Raw genomic sequence first — 23,389 nt, forward strand, 5'->3', positions numbered from 1 at the left:
GCTACTTCCAGCTGCTGTTGTTTCTGCCAGCCCATAATAATGTTTTGTGTCTAATTATTTAGATTTGTGGCAAGTAGTCATATAAAAAGTTAAATCAATAAGAAGTTGTTTCTGCAGAATAATATTTAGAATTGTCTTAAAACATATATTTTATGATGTAAGCAACACAGCTACAGCGAATAAAATCGATAATGTGTGTTTTAAATTTATAGTGTGCGAATTATCAACGATTGACGATAATTTGTCATATTGTTTGCACCAAGGGGGCCCCAAATTAAATCCCGCTTAGGGCCCCCTGAAGGCTTGGGCCGGCCCTGAATGCTAGGTGAAACAGTGTGGACGTGGATAATTTTTGTTCTAAAATGCCATTTTAAAACTAAGACGTATTATTGTAAACTAGCTGTGTGTATTTTTTGCGAGCTGTTTGCTGCTGCGATGGGGGCTGGGCGGAGGATTTCTATCGGCCATTGGCCCTTAACCATCATGGCCTCCCAATCAGCCCCATCCATCGAATTGGCTTTATCTCTGACTCTCTACTTCACCTATAGCTGGTGTGTAGTAAGTGCACTGGTGCCGTTGTCCTGTGACTGTCGTCGCATCATCCAAGTGGATGGTGCACACTGGTGATGGTGTGAAGAGATCCCCCTCATAATTACATTACATTACTTTACATCATATAAAATAATTAAGTCATCCCCAAAAAAACTTAAGAATTGTGTTATTTCAACTCATTTTAAGTAAGTAGTTTGAACAAGCAGCAAAAGTCCTTTTTTTTGAGTGTAGGGGTGTACTGTGTACTTTTTAGCAGTGACAGACTGTATGGGAACGTGAGCCTAAAAGAGCATTAAAATTGGATGCATCACGTCTCCGAATTTTCACATGTGTTTGAATACAAAATGTGAATGGCCCCTTTAGAAGCCGTGTCAAGTTAAAACAATTTCAACTTTTACGTGCAGTGCTACCCATCAATGTCAGTTCCACAGCAGTGGACCAATCAGAAGAACTCAAAGACAGGCAAGCAGTTTGGCATGACGACTGTTTTATTTGATGGCAACATGGTGGAACTATCTTTTAACAATTTCTCCGTGAATATACACAATGAATTTCAGTGCACTTAAACAAAGTTTTTATTAATGTAAACAGTTAAATTACTTACAGTTTAATAGATTATACAATTCAAAGTTCAAATGAGGTATTGCAAAACATTCCAAACTGTTGAATTACAACTTCATTTTATGTTTCTTTTTATTTTTCCTCGTTGCTAAAACTGTATTTAATATTTTCCCTAAACATTTTAATGTTGGTGTACTATTTTTGGACCATGATAATTTGTTTTTGATACTGACTAATCTATTTAAATAATCAAAAATGTATTATTGTATAGCATCGAATAATATTGTATAGAAAATATGAATTTATACTAGAGATTATATATACTTTTATCCAGTACTTTCTTATGCGCCGTAACTACAAGTGATTTAGTAATCACTACATCAGCTTTCTTTTATCATTAAGGTTTTTAATTTATTAAAATCTCTCAAAACATGATATCTTCACATATCTCTGTACACTGTTCGGCTCTTTAGATTCTTTGAAACAATAAATTAATTGATTGCTAAGTGATTTGTCCTTGTCTAGATGAAATCACTTTTTTGATTGTGGCATAATAGATTTGCTACAATGTATTTTCATGGACTTCTGAACCATTTAACTTTAACTTAACAACCCAGTGTAATTATAACAAAAATGCCACTCACAAGGTTGCTTTCGTTTAGCTTTTAGTGCATAGTGAGAGATTTTCAGTTCTGTTCAAAGCATCTGCTTCTGACCTTGTAAAAACTGATTTTCCTTTCGACACATTTCTTGATGTTTCTGTTTCTGTACTGTCATATAAATGCTTTAGCAATATGTTCAGCAGCAGAGTGTCTTTCAAATCACCATATACAGCTCTTTTTCCATTTTTTCCCCAAGTTGTGTAATCTAATTTGAATGCAAATGCGCTAGCAGAGGGCGAGAAAGAACGCGCCTTTAAAATATCAATATTTTTTGCATCTATTTAAACCACCGGGTTTGTATAGGATATTTAAAAATGTGTCTGTGGTATCTGTTTAAACTGTGGATTATATTAAATGCAGTAGTTACATATTCAAACTCTCAAAGCCTTCAAAAAAGAAATTAACACCAGTCAAGAGCAGATCTCTGTGTATTAACCACATGAAAGCATTTTCTGTCATTCTAATGCTATGCAAACACCCTGTCCTGGGTGAAAATTGTCTCTGCACCCACTCGTGTCTTCTGGGAAGTGTAATGGGAAAGAACTGTGTCCTCTTATTTTTTCCCTTATGTAAAGACAGCTGCATAGAGCTATCATAGCAGAAAGCCAAATGTGGTTCTCTGATTTTTAAAACTGTTCTGATCCTCAATCGTATTTTGGAGGTAGATGTGGGATTGTGATTCAGTGATACTTGTGCAGTGATGGCAGAATAGTAACCTTTACTTTTTGTGTTGAATGTACATGTGTACAGTACTGTAATGGATTTTAAATATTTCATTTTACTAATTCCTTTTGTACGATGCATCTTTCATGGTGATTTAAAAATTTGATGAGGCAACACTGGAATTCCTTTTGAATAGAAAGTCATAATAATGTGCTATATAAATTCTGATTCACACAAGAAGGTTTTTTTTATATATATAATTAATCAGTTGTGAACTTGTCAAAAGTTTTTTAAAACATCAGTGTATCCTGATTCTTTTATATTAACGAGGCTAACAGTGGTGATTGATTGTTTTGTAAATTAATGTAGATGTAGATGATGTAGATCAGTGGTTCCCAACCTTTTTCTGCCAAATACCACAGAAAAATACCCCCCCCCTCACACACACTTACTTAAAGTTTGCTGTAAGGATAACAAAAAATTTTGTTTTTAAACAAAAGATATTACTATATCTTCTTCCTATGTTTCTGCACAAATAATAGCCTAATGTAAAATATAAAATCAAATCATCAGTACACCATTTGTAACTAAAACATGTAAGCCTTCGAGCCTTGCGGTCAAAAACTTATCAGGGCTTGTCGCAGTATTGGGGATCTGCAAATATCTTAATTTGGATGGCCTCTTGCATTCGTTAGCAAGAACTTTGATGCTGATAATGCACTGTAGCTGGGTCAGGGACTCTTTGCTTCGAGAAAATGGAATAAACCCATAATTCAGGTAACTATCTTGGTGTTTCCTGCATTTCATGTCTCCAGTATTGCTAGCACTGCGACTCGAAATGTTTGGAGCTTCCTCACCTGAGTCCTTTATGCTTTGGTCATTACAATTAGATGCTGAAGGCGAATCAACAAGAATCAGCAAGTCTTTTTGTGGAGGATGAGTCACAATTTTGTCAATTTTTTTTGGTCAGCCAGGGCATGAAATGAACAATGGCAACATGATTGTTCTCCTAATTGTCCACAACTAAAAAAATTTAAAATATGATGTGACCCCCACAGAGCTCACTGAGGCCCTCTTGTGGGCCGGGACCCTGCTGTTGGGAACTGCTGATGTAGGCGATTTCAGTTCTGTAAATCCCTAGTTCTAGCTTGGCTCATTTTTTAGTAACACTTTAAAATAACAGTGCATGAATAATGATGTATTAATATGTAAACTAAACATCACTTTATTATAAATTAATGATGAGTTAAGGCACATGCTAATCCTGAACTAACTTTAACATGATTCACAAGACTTCATGTGTAAATAACGGCTACCTTAATTAATTGTTAGCACATGTTGTTAACTAATGTATTAATTAAAATTTAAGTAAATGTAATCAACATGAACTTCTTGAACAAATGTAACTACTCATTAACCCCTGTGTTTAAACTGTTCATGTTGAAGTTGACAGAGCACGTTTCTATTGTTATTCAGTGTAAACGCACTAGACAGACATGCCTAAGGAGTTCATGAGTAATTAAGAATGGGCTAATTCTTAATTAAATGCATTAATCACCACATTACCACATGATGTTACTATATATAATTATGTCATGACTTTACTTAAAGGGGCAAAGCATCATTAACCCATACTTCATAAACTCCTTATACATGTCCATTTAGTGCGTTTACACTGAATAAAAATAGAAAAGTGCTCTATTAACATCAGCATGAACAGTTTAAACACAGGAGTAGTGGTGTAAAGTAACTAATTACAAACACTCAAATTACTGTAATTGAGTAGTTTTTCTCAGGAATTGTAATTTACTAAGTAGTTTTAAAAATGTGTAATTTTGCCTTCCCTTGAATACATTTTTAGTGCTGTATCGACACTTTTACTCCATTACTTTCCTTCAGCCTGCAGTCACTTCTTTATTTTTTCCTGTCTATGGGGATTAGAAAATTTAGTCATGTCATTCTTGTCCAATCAAATTGCACATACTGTAGAGAGTAATCACATCATAATGAACTACCTCAAGACAGGTGTACTTTATAACTGCAGCAAACTGTTTGGAAGCATTAAAAGTGTCCAAGATGTTCAAAATCTTTACATGCATTGACCCACAGACTGTTTGGATGCATGTCACTGATGAGAAGATGATGGATATTTACTGTATAGTGACCAAAATGGCATTAAACACCCAGCAGGCACAAGACATCAACATGATGTCAGATTGACATTGTACCCCCACATCAGGGGAACGTTGCAGTTTGCTTGGAAATGAAAATGGTGTTGACGTCAGAACTCAGGTCAACGCCAATGTCGAATGTCCAACCGAAAACCAACCAAATATCAACATCTGAGGATGTTACAGCTTGACGTTGTGTGGGCGTTATTACTATGACATCTATCAGACGTTGGATTTTGTTAGTTATTTCTGAGAAATAAATATCAGTATTTGACATCAATATAATAGTAGTTTAAGATGTTGGCTCGACGTTGGATTTTGGTCACTTTTTAACAACCTAAAATAGACCAAATATCAACGTCATTTGATGTCATTATTGGACATCAAAATAACATTGTTTTTAGACTGGCCAGGCTGGCTAGATGTTGAATTTTGGTCATCTGACATCACAACCTAAATCTAACCTAATATTAATGTCTTATTAATGTCTGCCTGGCAATAACCATATGCACTACAGAATGTTACGTTTACACACAGACAGAAATTATAGGTAATTGCATCAGATTTTTAGAGCGTAATGCTTAGTACTCACTACTCTTGAGTACTTTCAAAAGGGCTATAGCATATATTTATATTCTACTTGCACTACATTTTTATGCAAGTAATGGTATTTTACTTACGTTAGTATGATTTTTCAGTACTTTTTCCACCACTGCACGGTAGTTACATTTGTTCAAGGAGTTTATGTTGGTTACATTTAGCTTAAACTTAAATGTTAATAAAACACTAGTTAACAACATGATTCACAAGACTTCATGTGTAAATAACGGCTACCTTAATTAATTATTAGCACATAAACTACTGCATTTAAACTGTTCATGTTGATGTTGACAGAGCACTTTTCTATAGTTATTCAATGTAAATGCACTAGACGTTCATGAGTAAAGAATGGGGTAATGATGATGTTCTCCTCCAAGTAAAGTCATAACATAATTTATATTAACAGCACATTCATGATAATTAAATTAAGCATAAACTAACGTATTAACTCTTAGTTTACATATTAACATATCAGTATTGATGTACTGTTATTGTAAAGTGTTAAAGATTTTTATGTTTATTCAATTATCTTCCTGCATATGGAAATCCTTATCCTCTCATCTTTGCCCCACAGAAAAAAAACAAACACATTGCAATTTGTAAAGCCTAAGTAAACTATTTACTTTTTTTTTTTTACATTTATTTGTCACAGAAATGATAAAGTACTCTTATCTTAAGAGAAAATTGTGTACATGTCAATTTGTTGCTAAGATTAAAAGTGCTACATATGTAATAATATTCATTTTAAATAAATTATAACATTGCAGGCGACTCTGTGGCTCAGTGGTTAGCACTGTTACCTCACAGAAAGAAGGCTGCTGAGTCCTGGATGGGTCAGTTAGTATTTCTGGGTTGTAGCTTGAAGGGTATCCACTGTTTAAAAAATATGCTGGATAAGTTGGCGGTTTATTCCGCTGTGGCAACCTCTGATGAATAAAGAGACTAAGCCGAAGGAAAATGAATGAATAAATTATAATATGGAAATCATATAGTTATTGAATATTTTATACACCTGCATTTTTATTTTTAACATTTAGGTAGTGGCAAGATAGTTAGATTCAAATATCTATTGGTAGTAGTTGTTGTTGTTGTTGAAATTAAGCTTTCAGAGATTTTCATTTTCATTTTTAACTGATTGCTGTGGCATTTTCAGGCTTGATACAAATTAATACTGTCAGCATCTTCTGCTTAATGCAGAGTGATGTGGCAGAGATTCATTTATAGCACGGAAGCACCTTTTCTCCATTCCAAATGTGTCTTTCTACAGCAATTAACTGTGGAAAGGTTGATCTTACACGTGAGCTGGCAAAGATATGTCTTTGTCTGCGGTACAAACCCAATGCTCTTTTTGTTCAAAGGAACAAAGCAGCCTCCCCGTGGCAACACTGCAAGTTATATGCTGATAAACTTTCTAACTTCCTTCCTGCAAAAGAAGTTTTCAATTTGATTTTACTGTAGTAGACTTAATGCAAAATACTGCTTCCTAATGAAACGGAAACTTTAACCTTTCACTCTTCCTTTGCATAATTCATATTAACCTTTTAGAAAACAGAAATGGATTCATAGCCAATTGCATAATATGGACGAGTCTTACATATAAGTTATACTGTACATCATTTGAGATATTTCAAAAGTTGCAAGAAAATGCTATATTTTAATGGGTTTATGATTAGTTTGATATTTATGTGTTATGCTTTTATTTGAATCAGTCATTTTAAGTGCCAGCAATGCAGTATTGCCAGATTTTGGTACAAAAACAAACAAGCCCCCCACACATGTACCAAATGTATTTGAATATTGGATTTTACAAATAGGATACAAAATCATTAACCCATTTTTCTACTTGATTAAATCCCAAATCACTTTATTAACTCTGTCAGTACTAGTATTAAAACAAGTCCAACTATGCAACCCTTACAATGATTAAATGTGGCAACATGGCAGAGTGGAGGCGGTAGGATTCTGTGCCCTCTAGAGCTCCTTTAGTCAGCTTGCGTCTGACAGCTGCTGCAGGGACGTCAAGATATTCAGTTACATGATTTAAAAGATTTTTTTTATTCACAGAAATTCTAATTTTATTCTTGAACATGAAAATTGTACAGTTCTCACAGCTGGCTACAGGGCTGAGCGGGGAGCTGCAGAATCCTCAGCATCCTTAGTTCCCACAGCCATGGTTCCAGGTTACAATAAGCTTCTGCTTTTAAGTTAACTGGACATTTTACAGGGTTTGTTTATCTGTGTTAATGGAGGTGTTAATGGTGTTAATGCAAAAAAAATGGGCACCCTTCTGTGGCTGCATAATAATGTGCTCTTTGTTTATAGGAGAATATCACAGTGAAATGCCATTTGGTTTCTCAAGAAAGCTAGATAATGTCATGTTTAACAGACAGAAATATGTGGTGCAGCGGTATTGAGGTGTGTGAAATTAAATTGAAACTGAAAAACAGGCTATGCAAAAGTTTGGGCCCCATCTCTTTTGTGTGGACCTCACAACCTTTAGTCACTTAATGCTGATAGATTACAACACAAAATTGATTTGAGTGCCTTAGTGAACCCTAACAATCCTAACGCAGGTGCAACAATCACGAAAAAGGAAGTTTAATTTAGCTGATTGCTAGTTGTGCTTCATCTTATTGTGAACCTAAAAGTAGCAACATGGCAACCTCCAAATAACTTCTTAATGACCTAAAAACCATGATAATTCATCAACATGAACTAGGAGAAGGAGGATGCAAAAAGCTATCACAAACATTTTAAAGTCTCTATCTTCACAGAAATATGGTAGGAGAATGGAAGGCCACAGAAACAGTTCATGTGAGGGAATGATGTGGTAGACCAAGAAAAATATAATATTAGAAATGTTCAACCATACAAGGAATTTGTTTTCATCAGACAGGACAAAAACAGAAAATAAACATTTTTTTAAAAATGGAGGTAAGTAGTGAATACACCAGTAATAAATTAATCGTCAATTTGATAAAAAGATGAAAAGAAAACACAAGTAAGATCATGTAAATCTTTTTACTTTTTACATAATGCTTACACAACATTTTTAGAGTTTTTAAATGTAAATGTAAATTATTTTTGGCTCTACTGTAGGTCAATGTCATTAGCCTTAATCTCCATCAATTTTTTTTTTGATTAAAGAACAAAACAATGTTATAGAAATGACTTGGCTAATTACCCTAACTTTCCTAATTAACCTTATTAACCTAGCTAAATACTAGTATCTTAAAAATTATCTAGTAAAATAGGATGTACTGTTATGGCAAAAATAAAATAAATCAGTTATTGTGAATGAGTTATTAAAACTATTACGTAGGTCTGGGCTAATTGGCCTAAAATCAAAATCTTGATTAATTGAACATTTTAACTTGATTACAATTAATGAACGATTAAAGAAAAAGAAAGATTTTTGCCTTCATAGTTCACTGTCAAGTTTTGTACAGTAAATTTGGTCACATATTACAAGAGATGTTTGAATGAAGGGTGCATTATTTTATTTTTTTTAAATAATTGACGTTAACGCACACTATTCACTATCTATTTTCTATGATTATTTATTGGACATCAATGTTAAACAACTGAAATTAAAGCACACATTGTGTTAATAACTGGGCTTTTGTAAACAAAGTAAATTATTTTCTGTGTTTTCCATATTAAAAGTAGAAAATAAGCAGATATATCTCTTCTAAATAAAAAACTCTTGCATGTCCTATAAATAATATTTTAAACAGCGCATTTCTTGCATCCTCTGTAAAAAATTGTTTTGATTAATTTTAATGTATTGGAACATATGTCAACTCTAGGCATCTCTGGCACAGTTTCTAATCATTGTCAATGTGTAAAGTAAGGCTCAAGAATGGATCCATCATTCTATACTTGACCAGGGATCAAGTGTGTCTGAAAAGTGGCAAAAGTAGAAATCAGCCTCAGCTTTTAACAGAGCTTCGTCATGTGACCTGCACATGTGAGTTTTTGATCAATTGTTTTGAATGTTGATTTTGAGTAATTTTTGATTAATTATCCAGCCCTTCTATTATGTTTAGAAATTTGATAAAATCTTCTCTGCAAAACAGAAATTGGGGAAAAATATAAAAAATGTAAATTTAACAGGAGGGCTACACATTTTGATTTCAGCTGTAAATGAATATTCTTGTTTATGATCCATACATTACCATTTGTTTTCATGTACACATACATGCTGTAAAATTACTGTCTGCTTTACTTTATGTAACAATTAGGACTGAAATCTTATTGCCTTCCTCTTGAAAATGGAGCCATGCGACAGAATGCTTAAGCATGTGATTCACTGGGTTTGGGAACAGAAGAGCAGAAAACCCTGTTAGCTGACTTTTACATGCATTAGCAAATAACTTTTTATGTGCTAATTATCTCGACTGTGACTGTAGTTATTTGGTGTAACATACAGTGTTTTGTACAGATGCGAGTGTATCTCTTCCAACAGATGCTTTTGTTCCGGTTTCAAACATTTCATCACATGCACAGTGTGGTATGCATTTATGTCAGCTTAAGCACGCTGCACCGCTAATGGCTGCCACGGTTTGCGTGTGAAACACAAAAGCCCTCGCCCCCACGCTCAGCACACTTTTTGTGCGACGCTGGCTGCACTCGTGTCTGAGGAAAAAGGTGAGATTGTTCTGCTGTGTGATAGCAGAACAAGGCTTACTTCTGCCAAAATATTGAAAGCATGTATGAAATGAACAGTAAACAGTGCAAAAGAAAATTTGGCTGTGATGTTGGAAGGCATCAGTGTGGGATTTATTTTCAAAATGCAGTTGGCACTGATTGCATTCATATTTTAAAGGCTGCCTAAGGTCTTTTAACAGAATTATGTGTGACATGAAGGGAAACTTCTGCCATTTGAAGCGTTTCTACTTTAGCAGATTTGTCAGTCTGAATGCTATGCTAAATAAACATTCCTTAGTTTGGGATGCACAATGTTTTAATCATATTTGACATTTAAAGCTATAGTTAAAAGGTATGTCATTACTCACCGTTGACTTGTTACAAACCCGTTTGAGTTTTATTTCACTGCTGTAGAAGAAGATGTTGTGATTAATGTTATAAAACATCCATATTCAGAAAAAACATGTTTCAAATTCTTATCTGGGGTGCGTTTTCCAAAAAACGATGTAACTCGTGGCTGAACTATCACAGTATAATGCATCATTTGGGAAAAGAACAATGTAGTGACGAAGGTTTCCTAAAACCCATAGTTTGTCTGTCGCAGATACATCGTTTGAACCACATTAGTTGTAACGTAATACGCCCATAATGATGCTTTAAAAGAGGTGGTAACAACTTTTTTAGAGAAGAATTTCTTTGTGCAAATTATATTGTTTTATGTGCACACGCATTTAAAAAAAAAATCAATATTAGTTTTGGTAAAAACATGCACTCGTTTTCATTACTAATTGAAATACCGACACAATTTCACACCAATTCGTAACTTTTTGATTTAGTGGCTAATTCGTATGAATTCGTCTAATTCGTACAATTTAGTACAATTTGCTCATACCCCAATGACGGTTGGGTTTAGGAGTGGGGTTAGGTGCCATGCCTCCTTTTAAAATCATACAATTTCGTATGACTGGACTTGTATGAATTCGTACAAATTAGCAACTAAACTGGCAAAACGTAAAATACTTATGTTTTCTCGTGAGATTAGGCTGGAAATGCATGTAAATGACACATATTTTCTTTACAATTTCTCTACAATTTTCTGTTTTCTTTTGATATATTATTGAGAACATTAAATATTATATAATAAAACATAAAATCACTTACAAAAGGTAACATGTATTCTAATATAATTTATAAATCATATAAATAAATAAATAAATAAATAAATAAATAATGAGACTATTTATTAAGACATGAAATGTAATATTTATTATTTATTAGGATATTTAAAAAAATCTACTTTAATAATAATATTCATAATGTTAATGATGAAGAAGAAGATGATGATGATGATAATTATTATTAAGTAGGATTTATTTATTTATTTATTTATTTATTTATTTTTAAGTCAACTTTTTAAATTTAACACATGCAAACCACTGCAGACATGTTCTGACCAACAGGCCCATGTCATATTTAGTACAGATACTTAATAAATAAATAACCAATAATTAAAAGTATTCATTTATTTTATAAAAATAAATATTTATTTTATTATTACTTAATAAAATAAATAACTAATTGAAACACTTAACGTATGCTATATCTTTTGTCTTCACAAGCTTTGGAGACATAAATTCCGCTTTTAAATAATAGGTCACCTATAGCTTTCGTCTTGAGCCACGACTGTGTTCAAAATTATATCAATGATTTCAAAGTGCACTACGAAGGCAACGCAATTGTGAACATGACGATCGCTAAAACTGAACTGTAAAAATACTTTGAAAGCAAATTACACCTAAGAGTGATGACTTTAATGTTTTAAAAAAAATCCTTCCAAGTTTAATGTTAGAATGTTGTAACCGAATAGGGGCGATAACTGGGAATAGAACACAACCAGAAACTATGTTTCTAATACAACTCAAAAGGTTTGGTTGCAAGCATACAACTTTGAAATGCAGTTTGTCAATGTTCGTTGGAATGATGGATTTTTGAAAAGCCAAGTCAACAAAATATGTTTGTAACGACGCAACTTGCGACCTTAGTTGGCTAATGATGGTTTTTGGAAATGCATCCCTGGCCGGCAGTTAGCTCTCTGCAATTCTCACATGATCGCCCACTGTAGCTAAGCAGGGCTGTGCCTGATCAGTACCTCGATGGGAGACCACATTGGAAAGCTAGGTTGCTGCTGGAAGTGGTGTTAGTGAGACCAGCAGGGGGTGCTCAACCTGTGGTATATTTGGGTCCTAATGCCCCAGTATATTGATCGGGAATCTATACTGCTCAGTAAGTGCCATCTTTCATGTGAGATGTTAAACAGGGACAGCAGATGAAAAATAGGCTTCTGGCTAATTCTGGTACATTTGCAGAAATGCTAATTAATGTACACTGTCCCTGCCAAAAAAAAAAAAAAAAAAAAAAAAAACGAGGTCATTAAAAATCCCAAGATGTCCTTTGAAGAAAAAAAAAAAACTGCATCCTGGCCAAATTTGACCACTGGTCTCTATCCACCATGGCCTCCTAACTATCCCCATATTATAATTGGCTTTACCACTCTGTCTTCTCTTCACCAATCAGCTGGTGTGTGGTGTGTGGTCTGTTGCAATATGGCTGCCTGCCGTCATGTAATCCAGGTGGATGCTGCACACTGGTGGTGGGTCAGGAGATTCCCCCTATGTGTAAAGTTCTTTGAGTCTCTAGAAAATAAATTTAAGGTATTATTATTTTAATAATATAAAAAAATATATATATATTATCATCTTATTTTGTGTTCAATAGAACAAAAAGCTAAAAAACTGGGTGGGTAAGGAATTACAGAGTTTGCATTTTTATGTGAACTATCCCTTAAATTGTACATCAGTTAAACAAAACAAACTGACATAATATGAAGCAATATGAGAGACATTTTAAGTTGCATCTTCAATGTTTTGGATTTTTGCTAATTTGAATTTCAGACTTTTGAATTAAAATTAAATTGATGGCTATGTATTTGTTGTTTACAGTAGTTTTTTTTTTTTTTTTTTTGCTGTTTGCTTGTTATGTTATGTTTTTTAGAAATCTGTTTAAAAATGACACCTGATTCAAACATTTGAAACTCCTGCAGATCATGAAAATCACACACTGAACATACACATTGGCTCTGTAAGCTTTCAAACCCTCAAAACCTCAGACTTTAAGCCAATATTTTGCGACCCAAAAATACAGAAGGACTTTATATTGGTCATCATAAACTCAGCTGTTTACTAGATAAATTATTGGATTTTTATCAATATTAATAAAAATCTACTTAATTGTATGCTCACTGCAGCTGTGTGTTCACTGTCAGCTCTTAACTCCCAGCTGGCACTTTCAACTAATTTATGTTGATGGGAAAATGATCAAAAACTGTAACATTAATCAGCCAGAATGCATATCAGATTCTACCGATCCTCCAGATCATTAAGTGAAGCAGAACCATTTTCCTTTTTAATTATTATAAACCATAAAACACAAACTCTGTAATTTGGTTGCACTGCTCTTATTTTTGATTCAATCAAAGGCTTAAAGAAACACTGTTTTCTCAGAGCCAATGTTATTAGCTACTTGACTGTTTAGTGATATGAGATGTGGATTGTGTTGTTGTCTGATAATTTTATTGAACAAGTGACATTCTTGCTTACAATAGACAAGATGCTACAGGCACTGATAAATTGTTTGAGATTGTGATTGTGGTACATCTGTCACACAACAGCGTGACTAATGCAACTGCAACTCTTAATGCCTCTGGCGGATTTGACACCATGCAGGAGCTTTTAAATGAGCTTCCTTGCAAGATGTGTCCGTCGACCTATTCAGTGTACTGTGATACTGGTGTCATGGCCTGTCTGAATATTTTATGAGTGGCAGGAAGCCTGGTGTGTTGCAGATTCAGAGGTGAATGATGTTTCAATGATAATACAATGTTTGTTTACAAACTTCAGATGAACTATATTTGCATTCTAAAGGCCTGTTCACAGATAACTCAGCTCTAACTATGTTGATTAGAATATTAGCATCAACACCAACAGACAATCACTTTTTTAATCAACAGGCTAAAGCTTGTGTTATTTCTGAAGGTACTGACACCAGATGTCTTTTTGAGTGGTGTTTGAATGTTCTTCTCATATGCGTAGATTTCGTTGTAGTTGCTCCAAATCCAAGGACATGCAGCACAGATGTCCATCTGTCCAGAGTGTTTCCTGCCTATACACTCTCAAAAAAAGCTACCAAGAATAAAGCAAGCCAAAAAATCCCAAGTCCCTATATAAGCTACCTTTTTTAAAACGTAAACATCATTTTTGCATATTAATACCTTGCATGTGTAAAAATTTATCAGCATACATTCACATCAGCGAAGTTCTTAATGTGGTGGATTAGAAAGAAAAAGAAAGAAAAGAAATAAAATCATTTCTAATTCCATTAAAAGGTCAATACTTCCAACTATAATCCTTGGAACTAAAAGTTTCTTTGGCGTAAAAGCCCATATTATAATTTACTGACACTACCCTAGTGACAGTTACCTAAGCACGGTTTGTAAAATAAATTGATTTTCATTGAAATTGTGATGCTGCATATTATTATCTTAAAAATGTTTATTATTTAGTTAGACACGGGGCCCTATCATACACCTAGTGGAATGTGGCATAAGGGTTATTGCAAGTTGTTTTGTTTTGTTTTGTTTTGTTTTGCTTGTGGTGCAGCTGTCATTTGTTACCGGTTGTGTACCCATGCTGGTCTGAAAGGAGGTGTGTTAAGGCACATTGTTGGTACATTGCTATTTGAAGCAATTGAAATAGACCACACCATTAACTAAATAAAAGCCTAGGTAACACTTAATTGTGATATTCCATTTGAGTATTAGTAGACTGCCTGCTTAATATCCATACTGCTCCTTCAACAGACATTTAACTGACTATAAGAAACTTTGCAAGTACATGTCAACTTATCCCAACCCCAACCTAACAATCTACTTATAATCTAATGAGAATTAGCTGGCATGTAGATGCAATGTAACGTAAATTCAACAAACAGACCAAAATAAAGTGTAACCAATGCACTGTAAAAAACAACCTATAGAATCTACTCAATAAAACTGAGGTAAGAATTTGCACTTACTTTGTTTGGTTAGATTATAAACTATATATTTATATAAAGAATACCTCAATTTAACAGCTCTGACAAACTGCAAAAAATTAGGTACGGTCTAATATTTTACATTAGATTACATAAATTATTACTTATAATAATTGAGTAACATTAACTCTATGTTAGTAAGCAACAGTCCATCTACTAATTTACTATTATTAATTATTACCCAATAAGAATAATCAAAAATAATTTTTTCATTAAAGGTTGAATTTACTTAAAAATTGTCAGAAGCAGGAGATTGCATGAATTGCTTTTTTATTGACAAAACATTTTTTAAAAACATTTTAAAAATGTAATAATGCAAGTACAAAAAAGGTACGTTTTTACCAAAAAGTACGTACAAAACACCTTAGCATGAATTTCAAAAGAAATAAATTACATAAAGCATTAAACATTCCATATCATGTTTTCCACCCATCTGAACACATTCCAAAATGAAAACTTCATACGTGTGCAACACTTGCAACACAAATAAAAGGAGTCACTAAAATGAGAATAAAAAAAATACGAAAAAAAAAACTAAATGAAAAAAATCTCCTTTACCTCAACAGAATGCCATGCCAACATTTCACCAACTTTTTTTTTTAAACCAAAACAAAAAATGCTCTTAGATTCAATTTTTAGGAAAATACAACTTCATATAACTTGCATGCAACTTCTTAAAAATTTAAAAAAAACATTTAAAAAAACACTAATTAGGTACAAGTGCATTAAATTTCCCCCAACACAACTTCATAAAACATTTTACAAAATTGTAATTGGAACACAATACTATTTACATATAGAACAGTGTCTTTACTGGATGAAGCCATCTCATTCCATTAGCTTACACTGAGGCTTTGGATCTTTTTTAGCAGCTTCATTCCATCAAGTTCCAAAAACAGTTTCTGGAACACTTCAAAAGTGTACTTGAGGTTTTTGGGATATTGAAGGTTGAGTGCATAGATAAGTCCCATCAATAATGTGCATGCTGTGGTTATGTTCCCACAACCGTTCAGAACTCTGCTGCCCTCTATGATGACACACACATCCACTGGGTCCACCTCAGCTGTGGGGTTTTTAATCACTACCAATTTCATTATGTGATTTGTGTGGCCTTCAAGTTCATTCTCCTGTTAAAAAGAAAAAAAAAGCATTTTTCAGCACTGAACTGAACTAAATCATCGAGAGCATGTTTTAAACAAAGCAAAAGGCCGTCGCTTGGAGCATTCGCTGTTAAATCATTAGCAATGATTGTATTATCCACAGTACTATAGCCGTAAAAATAGTGATCACGTTTAACTAATCCTGCGTTGAGAGAGGTTAGGACCGCCTACCTCATTAACATATGGACACAGAAATAAATAAATGTAGAAATGCAGAAATAAATGTAAAAATAAATAAATATAGAAATACAAATAAATGTAGAAATAAACGTAGCATAACACAAATGGTACCAAAATAGCTAAATAAAAAATGACACTTTAACACAAAATTATTAATTTATGTATTTCTACATTTATTTATTTCAGCATTGAATTAATTTATTTATAAATACATTTATCTATTTATACATTTATTTATTTATGTATTTCTACATGCATTTATTTATTAATTTATGTATTTTTACATTTATTTATTTCTGCATTTATTCATTTATTTATTTATACTTAGGTAATTTCTGGTCCTCCATATCCGTCCTCATGAACCTTTGTGAAATGTAACCCAAACATTAGAGCACTTTCTGTTAGCCATTGCCTTAGCGCAGATGTGTTCGCATATAATTACATTCCAAATGTAATTATTCCCACATTACATGGGGGTGAGTAAATTATCGTGACATTTTTTTATGAATGTGGAGTAATTCTTTAAGCACAATGTTCAATAAGGAAAATTAAACTATGTGTAATCATTTGAATACCTTGAAACTAGGGCTACACGATTTTGAGAAAAAAACCTAATTGCGGTTTTTCTGATAAATATTGTGATTGCAATGCGATTTTCGATTTTGAAGATGCTGGTATAGATCAGTAGTGTTTCCTCTGGATCTGGCCACAGGATGTCGATTTTACATTTAGCACACTTTTGCTTCACGTCGTTCTTCGCGAATCAAAAATAAGTTCAAACAGCTGAAGCATTCACACAAGCGAAGCGTATATCATGTTCTTCTCGAGTGCCATTAAAGATTCATTCAACATGAATGAATCATTTGATAATGACCATTACCTCAAGTTCAAACACTGGAGTGGAGTAGCTTCGCTGTTTATAAATTTCAGACATTGACAATGATGAAAACTACTATAATTAAGTAATATAGATGTTTATTCACATTAGCAGGTGCAAGTACTGGGCAATTAAAATTTAAATGCTAATTTGACTGACCACAAATTCTAAAATGTGAATCTGTCACTGTGGTGTCGACAACAAGGAGAAGCGCGCAGATTATAATCTTCTGGTTGATTTTAACGTTGCACAACTTAACATTTGCATTCAATATATCAACAAGTTAAATAAAACTTACCTGTAATTCAATTGCCATCCCACCACGTTGGCAATGACATGGAAAATGGCGACCTCGCGATTCCCTCCTGGATGTTGACGCATGCGCAATTTACGGTACCAAAGCAAATATTTAAGAGTATACTTTACTCATTTTTTAAGTGTTGCATTTGTTTACTGTTAAAAAATAGATAGTGTAGGTAGAATGTACCCATTATGTTGCATTTTAGATGCTAACTCATAAACTTAATTAAACTTTAACTGATTTTCTTGGGTGGTATTTAACACCCCCTTGAGTAATTTTTTAAAGTGTGCCAATCTAAATCTACAAATCAATGGGGCAGTTTTTGTTGTTGTTACTGCTTTTATTTAAAGGGGTGGTCCACTATGATATCATATTTTAAACTTCAGTTTAGTGTAATGTAGCTGTTTGAACATAAACAACATCTCTGAATGTAAGACGCTCAAAGTTCAATGCAAACGCTTTTATAGACTTAGCTTAGCAAAGCCTACAGCGAATGAAGTTTGGGGACTACAAAAAAATACATCCAGGTAATGATGTCATAAACCCTTCAGGTTACGTTCATACACCCTGCGCAGCAAAGGGGCATTGCCAGGAGCGCCGTAATGTTATAGCAGAGAAAGTTAAAATTACATCTCAAGGTATGTGAATGTGGGCGACATGGTGGCGTAGTAGGTAGTGCTCTTGCCTCACAGCAAGAAGGTCGCTGGTTTGAGCCTCAGCTGGGTTAGTTGGCGTTTCTGTGTGGAGTTTGTATGTTCTCTCTACGTTTGCGTGGGTTTCTTCTGCGTGCTCCTGTTTCCCCCACAGTCCAATGACATGCGGTACAGGCGAATTGGGTAGGCTAAATTGTCCGTTGTGTATGAGTGTGAATGAGTGTGTATGGATGTTTTCAGAGGATGGGTTGCAGCTGGAAGGGCATCCTCTGCGTAAAACATATGCTGGATAAGTTGGAGGTTAATTCTGCTGTGGCGACCCCAGATTAATAAAGGGACTAAGCTGAAAAGAGAATGAATTAATAAAGAGAGCAGGCATGAGGTTCAGCAATGTCCTCTTCATTGTCTGTCTGATTCAGGCTCAAACTGATATGGCTACGCTGACTGACAGTATTTAAACAATGGCAAAGCGCACGCTAGTAGAGGTGGGATGCTTCCTGGTGACGTGAAGCTGATCCGCGAATCTTAGCACATTATGTTAGCTGACAAATCAGAGCCTCTTGAGGGCGAGCCTTTTAGAGGAACTAGGAAATATAACAGTCGTTTTCATGTAAAATATATGAATAAATTACGTGATTTTTTTTACAAATGAAGAAAGAGCACACATTGCTTGGCATTTTATGAACACAACCAAGCCATAAAAACACACTCTGGACCAACCCTTTAAAGAGCGTGTTTGATTGGTACCTATCGGTGAGTCAACATTGCACATGCTTGTTGCTTATTAAACAAACAGGGAAATGCATGAGCACACAAGCATCTTTAAATATAAAATTCATTAAAAACTTTCATTAATTTTCCTTCAGCTTAGTCCCTTTATTCACCAGGGGTCGCCACAGTGGAATGAACTGCCAACTTCCAGCTGCAATCCAGAACTGGAAAAACATCCACTCATTCACACACATACACTACGGCCAACCATTTTTCTCATCATTTAAATAACAACAATTTTTTTTTGTACATGCCCTAAGCACACCCTCACTGTGCCCTTTAGACCATGCACTTAGATCATGAAAATAGAGCAGATATTGTCACCTCACAGCGTCTCAATTAAACGATGATGACTGAATTGAAAACAAAGGAAAGCAGCCACTATTAAGGAAAGCATTATGATGCTGCTTGTTCTTGAAAGGACACCCATAATCACTGGGCATAATCACTGGGTGCCTTCGGGTAAATTCAGCAGTATGATGGCTTCCTGAGCTGTTTTCGGGATGGGGCCACCACAGCTGTTCATTAAATGGACTGTAGTGCAGAGACTATGCATTTGGAGGGGTACTAGAGTGTTTAACTCGAGCTGTGAAGTGCTAATGCTGTAATGGAGGGCTTAGAGACAAGATGGAGGGTTATTATAGCCACATTTTATGCCATGCAATGGCCTGTTTGCATATCAATGCTCCTTGCTATAAATTTCCTGACAACATCATGCTGCTAGTGAGAAAATAAAATGACCTGGAGAGCAAATAGTTTGCTTCAGAACGAAAGACAACAAGCACGAATCCTCCATTAGTGTGGCTGTTAGAGTGTCTGAAATGTATTGAGGGACTGATCAGATCTTGGCAAGATGACTTGTCTTTCAACTCAGAAATCATATTGCAATTGGGTATGTTTCAGCCGAAACAACAGCACGACTATAGGTTTCTAAGCATAGAATCGAGTGCTGTGTGAATTGCATTAGCTTGAGTAAATAAGCTGGGACATGTTTGACATCACCTTGTGTTCCCGCAGGCACCTTGGCCAAGGTGACACTATCAGATATCATTTGAATCTAAACATGCTTTCCTCACTCCGCTGAGAGAAACACTGAATCTGTTGGTTGTTTTCTGGTTGCTCTATATCTAATCTATGTGTGTCCCTGTCCATTTTATAATGGAATAAGTTTCCGTTGCTGCTTTCACTTCCGAGCTTTCTGACCTTCTCACGTCCTGTCTTTTTCTCTTTTTCTCCCTTTCCTGCTCTCATCTGCTTTTCATACTCAATTTCAATCACACTATCCTATTATCTTCTTTTCTGCCCTCCTCCTTTTCCCAATTCATCTTTCTTTTGTCTCCATTGTCACCTTTTCTTTCATCTTCTGCTTTCTTTTTTCTTATCCAATGCCTCATTCTCTTTCCTTTTTAACATTGTTTTCTATTTCCATCATCCTTTCTTTCATCTGTTTGTTTTTCATATCCTCTTATCTGATTTATTTTCTTTCTGTTGTCTTTCATTTCGTCACCTCTCTTCTTTCTTTTTCACTACAATACAATTTTCTTCATTTTTCCCTTTCCTTGTCATTTCTCTTCTCTTTAATCCAATCTTTTCCATTCATTTACTTGCATCTCTTTCCTTCCTCTCATTCCACATCATCATATCCGCTTTTCCTTTCCCCTTTTCTTTCCCTTTCCTTTCATCTCATATCTGTTTAATTTGTTTTCCTCCCATTAAATCCCAAACCTTTCCATTTCCTTTCCCCATTCTCTATCATTCATTCTACAAACTCTTCTTCTCTACCATTCTTTATCACTCCTGTGACTTGCTCATTTTCTTTTTCTCAGGTGGTGTGTGTATTGCTCAGTCTCTGAAGATCCCTAGAGAGCCCCGACCAGGAGAGTTTGACAAAATCATCCTGCGGCTGCTAGAGACACCCAGTGCTCGTGCAATCGTCATGTTTGCAAATGAAGATGACATCAGGTGTCTTTATCAATTAAGTTTTTGATTCCTCCAGTTCATTGATGTATATTTTATGGATGATAATGTTGATTCATCCTTATAATACTCTGAAAAAAGATTTTAAAATATTAATTGACTGATTTATTTTGTGTGCACGTGGTGTGTTGTTTTTGTGGTTTCTATTCAAATTTTGCATTTTGTCTGTTTGCATTTAGTGCAAATAGCCCATCTTGCAGGCAGATGTGATTTGCTCTAGTGCTTGGTATGGACCCTTTTGATTTGAAGTTTGTATGGCTATTGTTGTTCTTTTCATCACACTACAGATCACAAAAAAATATTTTAAATAAAAGTGAATAAAGTATTAAAAGGTTCAAGGTTTTTTCAGCACCAATTTAGAAGTATAATTATTTTTAAAACATGACAGTAAAGATTATAGCAATGGCTTGTGTTTTGCAATTACATAAAGAAATATATACATATATATAGAACAGTTATTTGCATAAATTCTAGTAATATTTCTCAATATTATTATTTTTTTAACTATCTTTAAACATATAAATACAGCCTTGGTAAGCATGCAAATTCTTACTATCCCTAAACGGGAGAGATTATTTAGAATGTATGAAAACTTTCAGGAGTGTGGAAACTTTAAAAAGTTGATTTGCATTTAGGTGGCTTGCAGTAAATACATTTATTGGAAAAGCATTAGAAGCCATAAGAAATTCAATATTACTTAATAGGATTTTAAGTCAAGTTGTTGTTATAAAGCTGCCAGTTTTGGACAAACCACAGATAGTATTTAACTGGGACTTTCGAAGAGTTAAATTTAAGATGATGCAGCTGAGCTGTAAGTATTTTATATAGAGAACCTCAAGAGCAGGTCAAGTCAGCAATTTTCTATAATGTGCCACCTAAGGCCTGGAGAACCCATTTTAAATAACTTTTCAATAATTTTTACCATGAAATTATTTGAACCTGTAGTACAGGACCAAATAACGAGCCACTTGCTTTCTGAGCCTATTACTTGATGTCCTAAACTTGCCCATTACATGTCAGTTCTAAATGTCCTAATAGGCAATTGTTGACCTAATTGGCCCTATCATACACCCAGCACAATTAAGCGCAAGACATGTTTGATGCAATTTGTTGCTATTGTCAGACTAGTGCAACCCTAATTTTCATGTTTTGCACTACGCTGTTTAAATAGCAAATCCATTTGTGCCACTTTGTGGCTGGTCTTTAAAGAAGGTGTGTTAAGGCGCACTGTTGGCAAGATGCTATTTTCAAAAACTGAAATAGAATGCGCCATGGACGAAGTGAAAGCTAGTCTAAAGTCCAGCGTAGAGCATGTTAGTTATGCGCCTATGCGCTTCAAACACATATGCATTGCTTAATACACACAGTATGTACAGCAATACACAATTTTTTTTTTTACATATGATAAAAAATGATGCAAAAATCTTTATTTACTACAAAGATATAAAAACACTATCTCCATGCCTTCTTTATGTTGGGGGCACTTTTTCAGGTTATTTATGACAAATTGCCTTTTTATAATTATCATTATTATAATTTATAATAGTCATTATTATTAGCAGTATTATTTATTATTTACATACTATATTTGTTTAAATAAAAACAAATTTAGATTTGTTCATCTGTCAGGTTTTGGAGACGAATGCATCAGTATATGGGGCATAAGATTTAAAGGTGTTTTTAGATATAAATTTTGACCACACTTTGTTATTATTGTTCATTTATTTGTTTCCTGAAAATTAGAACTGGATTTACAAGTAGCTTTGAAAGAAGTCTTTGTGCTTTAACAAAATAAATATGTAGGCTCATGGATGCCTTTAGCGGAGTGAGTTTACATCGTTTCTAATTTACAAAAGTAAAGGAGTAAAGTAAAAAGTAAAAGTAAAGTAAAGAGGCCGAATGGAGGAGGTTCATTCTTTATCCTTGTGCAGGTTGTCTGCTTAACTGTTTTCTCGTTAGCATTCGGAATGAAGCATTCAGTTTTTCAACTTACCATGGCGAAATGCAGCTGACTCTTAAAGAGAATAGGATGAGATGAGACTATGATTGGTTTAATGCACATTATGCTAAAAAAACACACTCATAACTCAGTAAGAGATGCCACAGCGCAGAGCGTATTTTTCCATCCTTAAAATGGCAAAAGTAGATTCGAATAAGCCATAATGCTTTTGTGCCATGTGCTTTAGACTTTGTGCCTCATTGAAATAGAGTCCAATGAGTTGGATAATAAAAAAAAAAAAAACAATTCATAATTATAAAAATGTTTTATTTAAAAAATGTATAATTATATAATTTTTTTTAGAATTGAAAAAATGACAAAATAAAAACTAAAACTAAATGAAACTAAGAACAGTAACTGAAAAAATAGAAAAAACAAAAAAAATAATAAGCAAAAATAATTTCCTAAACTGGGGCGACGCGGTGGCTCCAGTTTCTTCCATAAGTCCAAAGACATGTGGTATA

The 23,389-nt window shown here is 34.2% G+C and overlaps 1 protein-coding gene across 2 annotated transcripts in view; it reads left to right on the plus strand.

Annotated features, from left to right (window-relative positions):
* The window catches only part of grm8b (glutamate receptor, metabotropic 8b), a 332,946-nt gene that overhangs the window by 161,483 nt on the left and 148,074 nt on the right, over positions 1 to 23,389 (plus strand). For both annotated transcript variants that reach the window (XM_087311092.1, NM_001287539.1), the window contains 1 exon segment: positions 20,776 to 20,911. In XM_087311092.1, the coding sequence (XP_087167218.1) occupies positions 20,776 to 20,911 (136 nt within the window).

Source organism: Danio rerio, chromosome 25 (genome assembly GCF_052040795.2).
Source record: "Danio rerio strain M-AB ecotype USA chromosome 25, GRCz13ab, whole genome shotgun sequence".
Taxonomy (NCBI): Eukaryota; Metazoa; Chordata; class Actinopteri; order Cypriniformes; family Danionidae; genus Danio; species Danio rerio.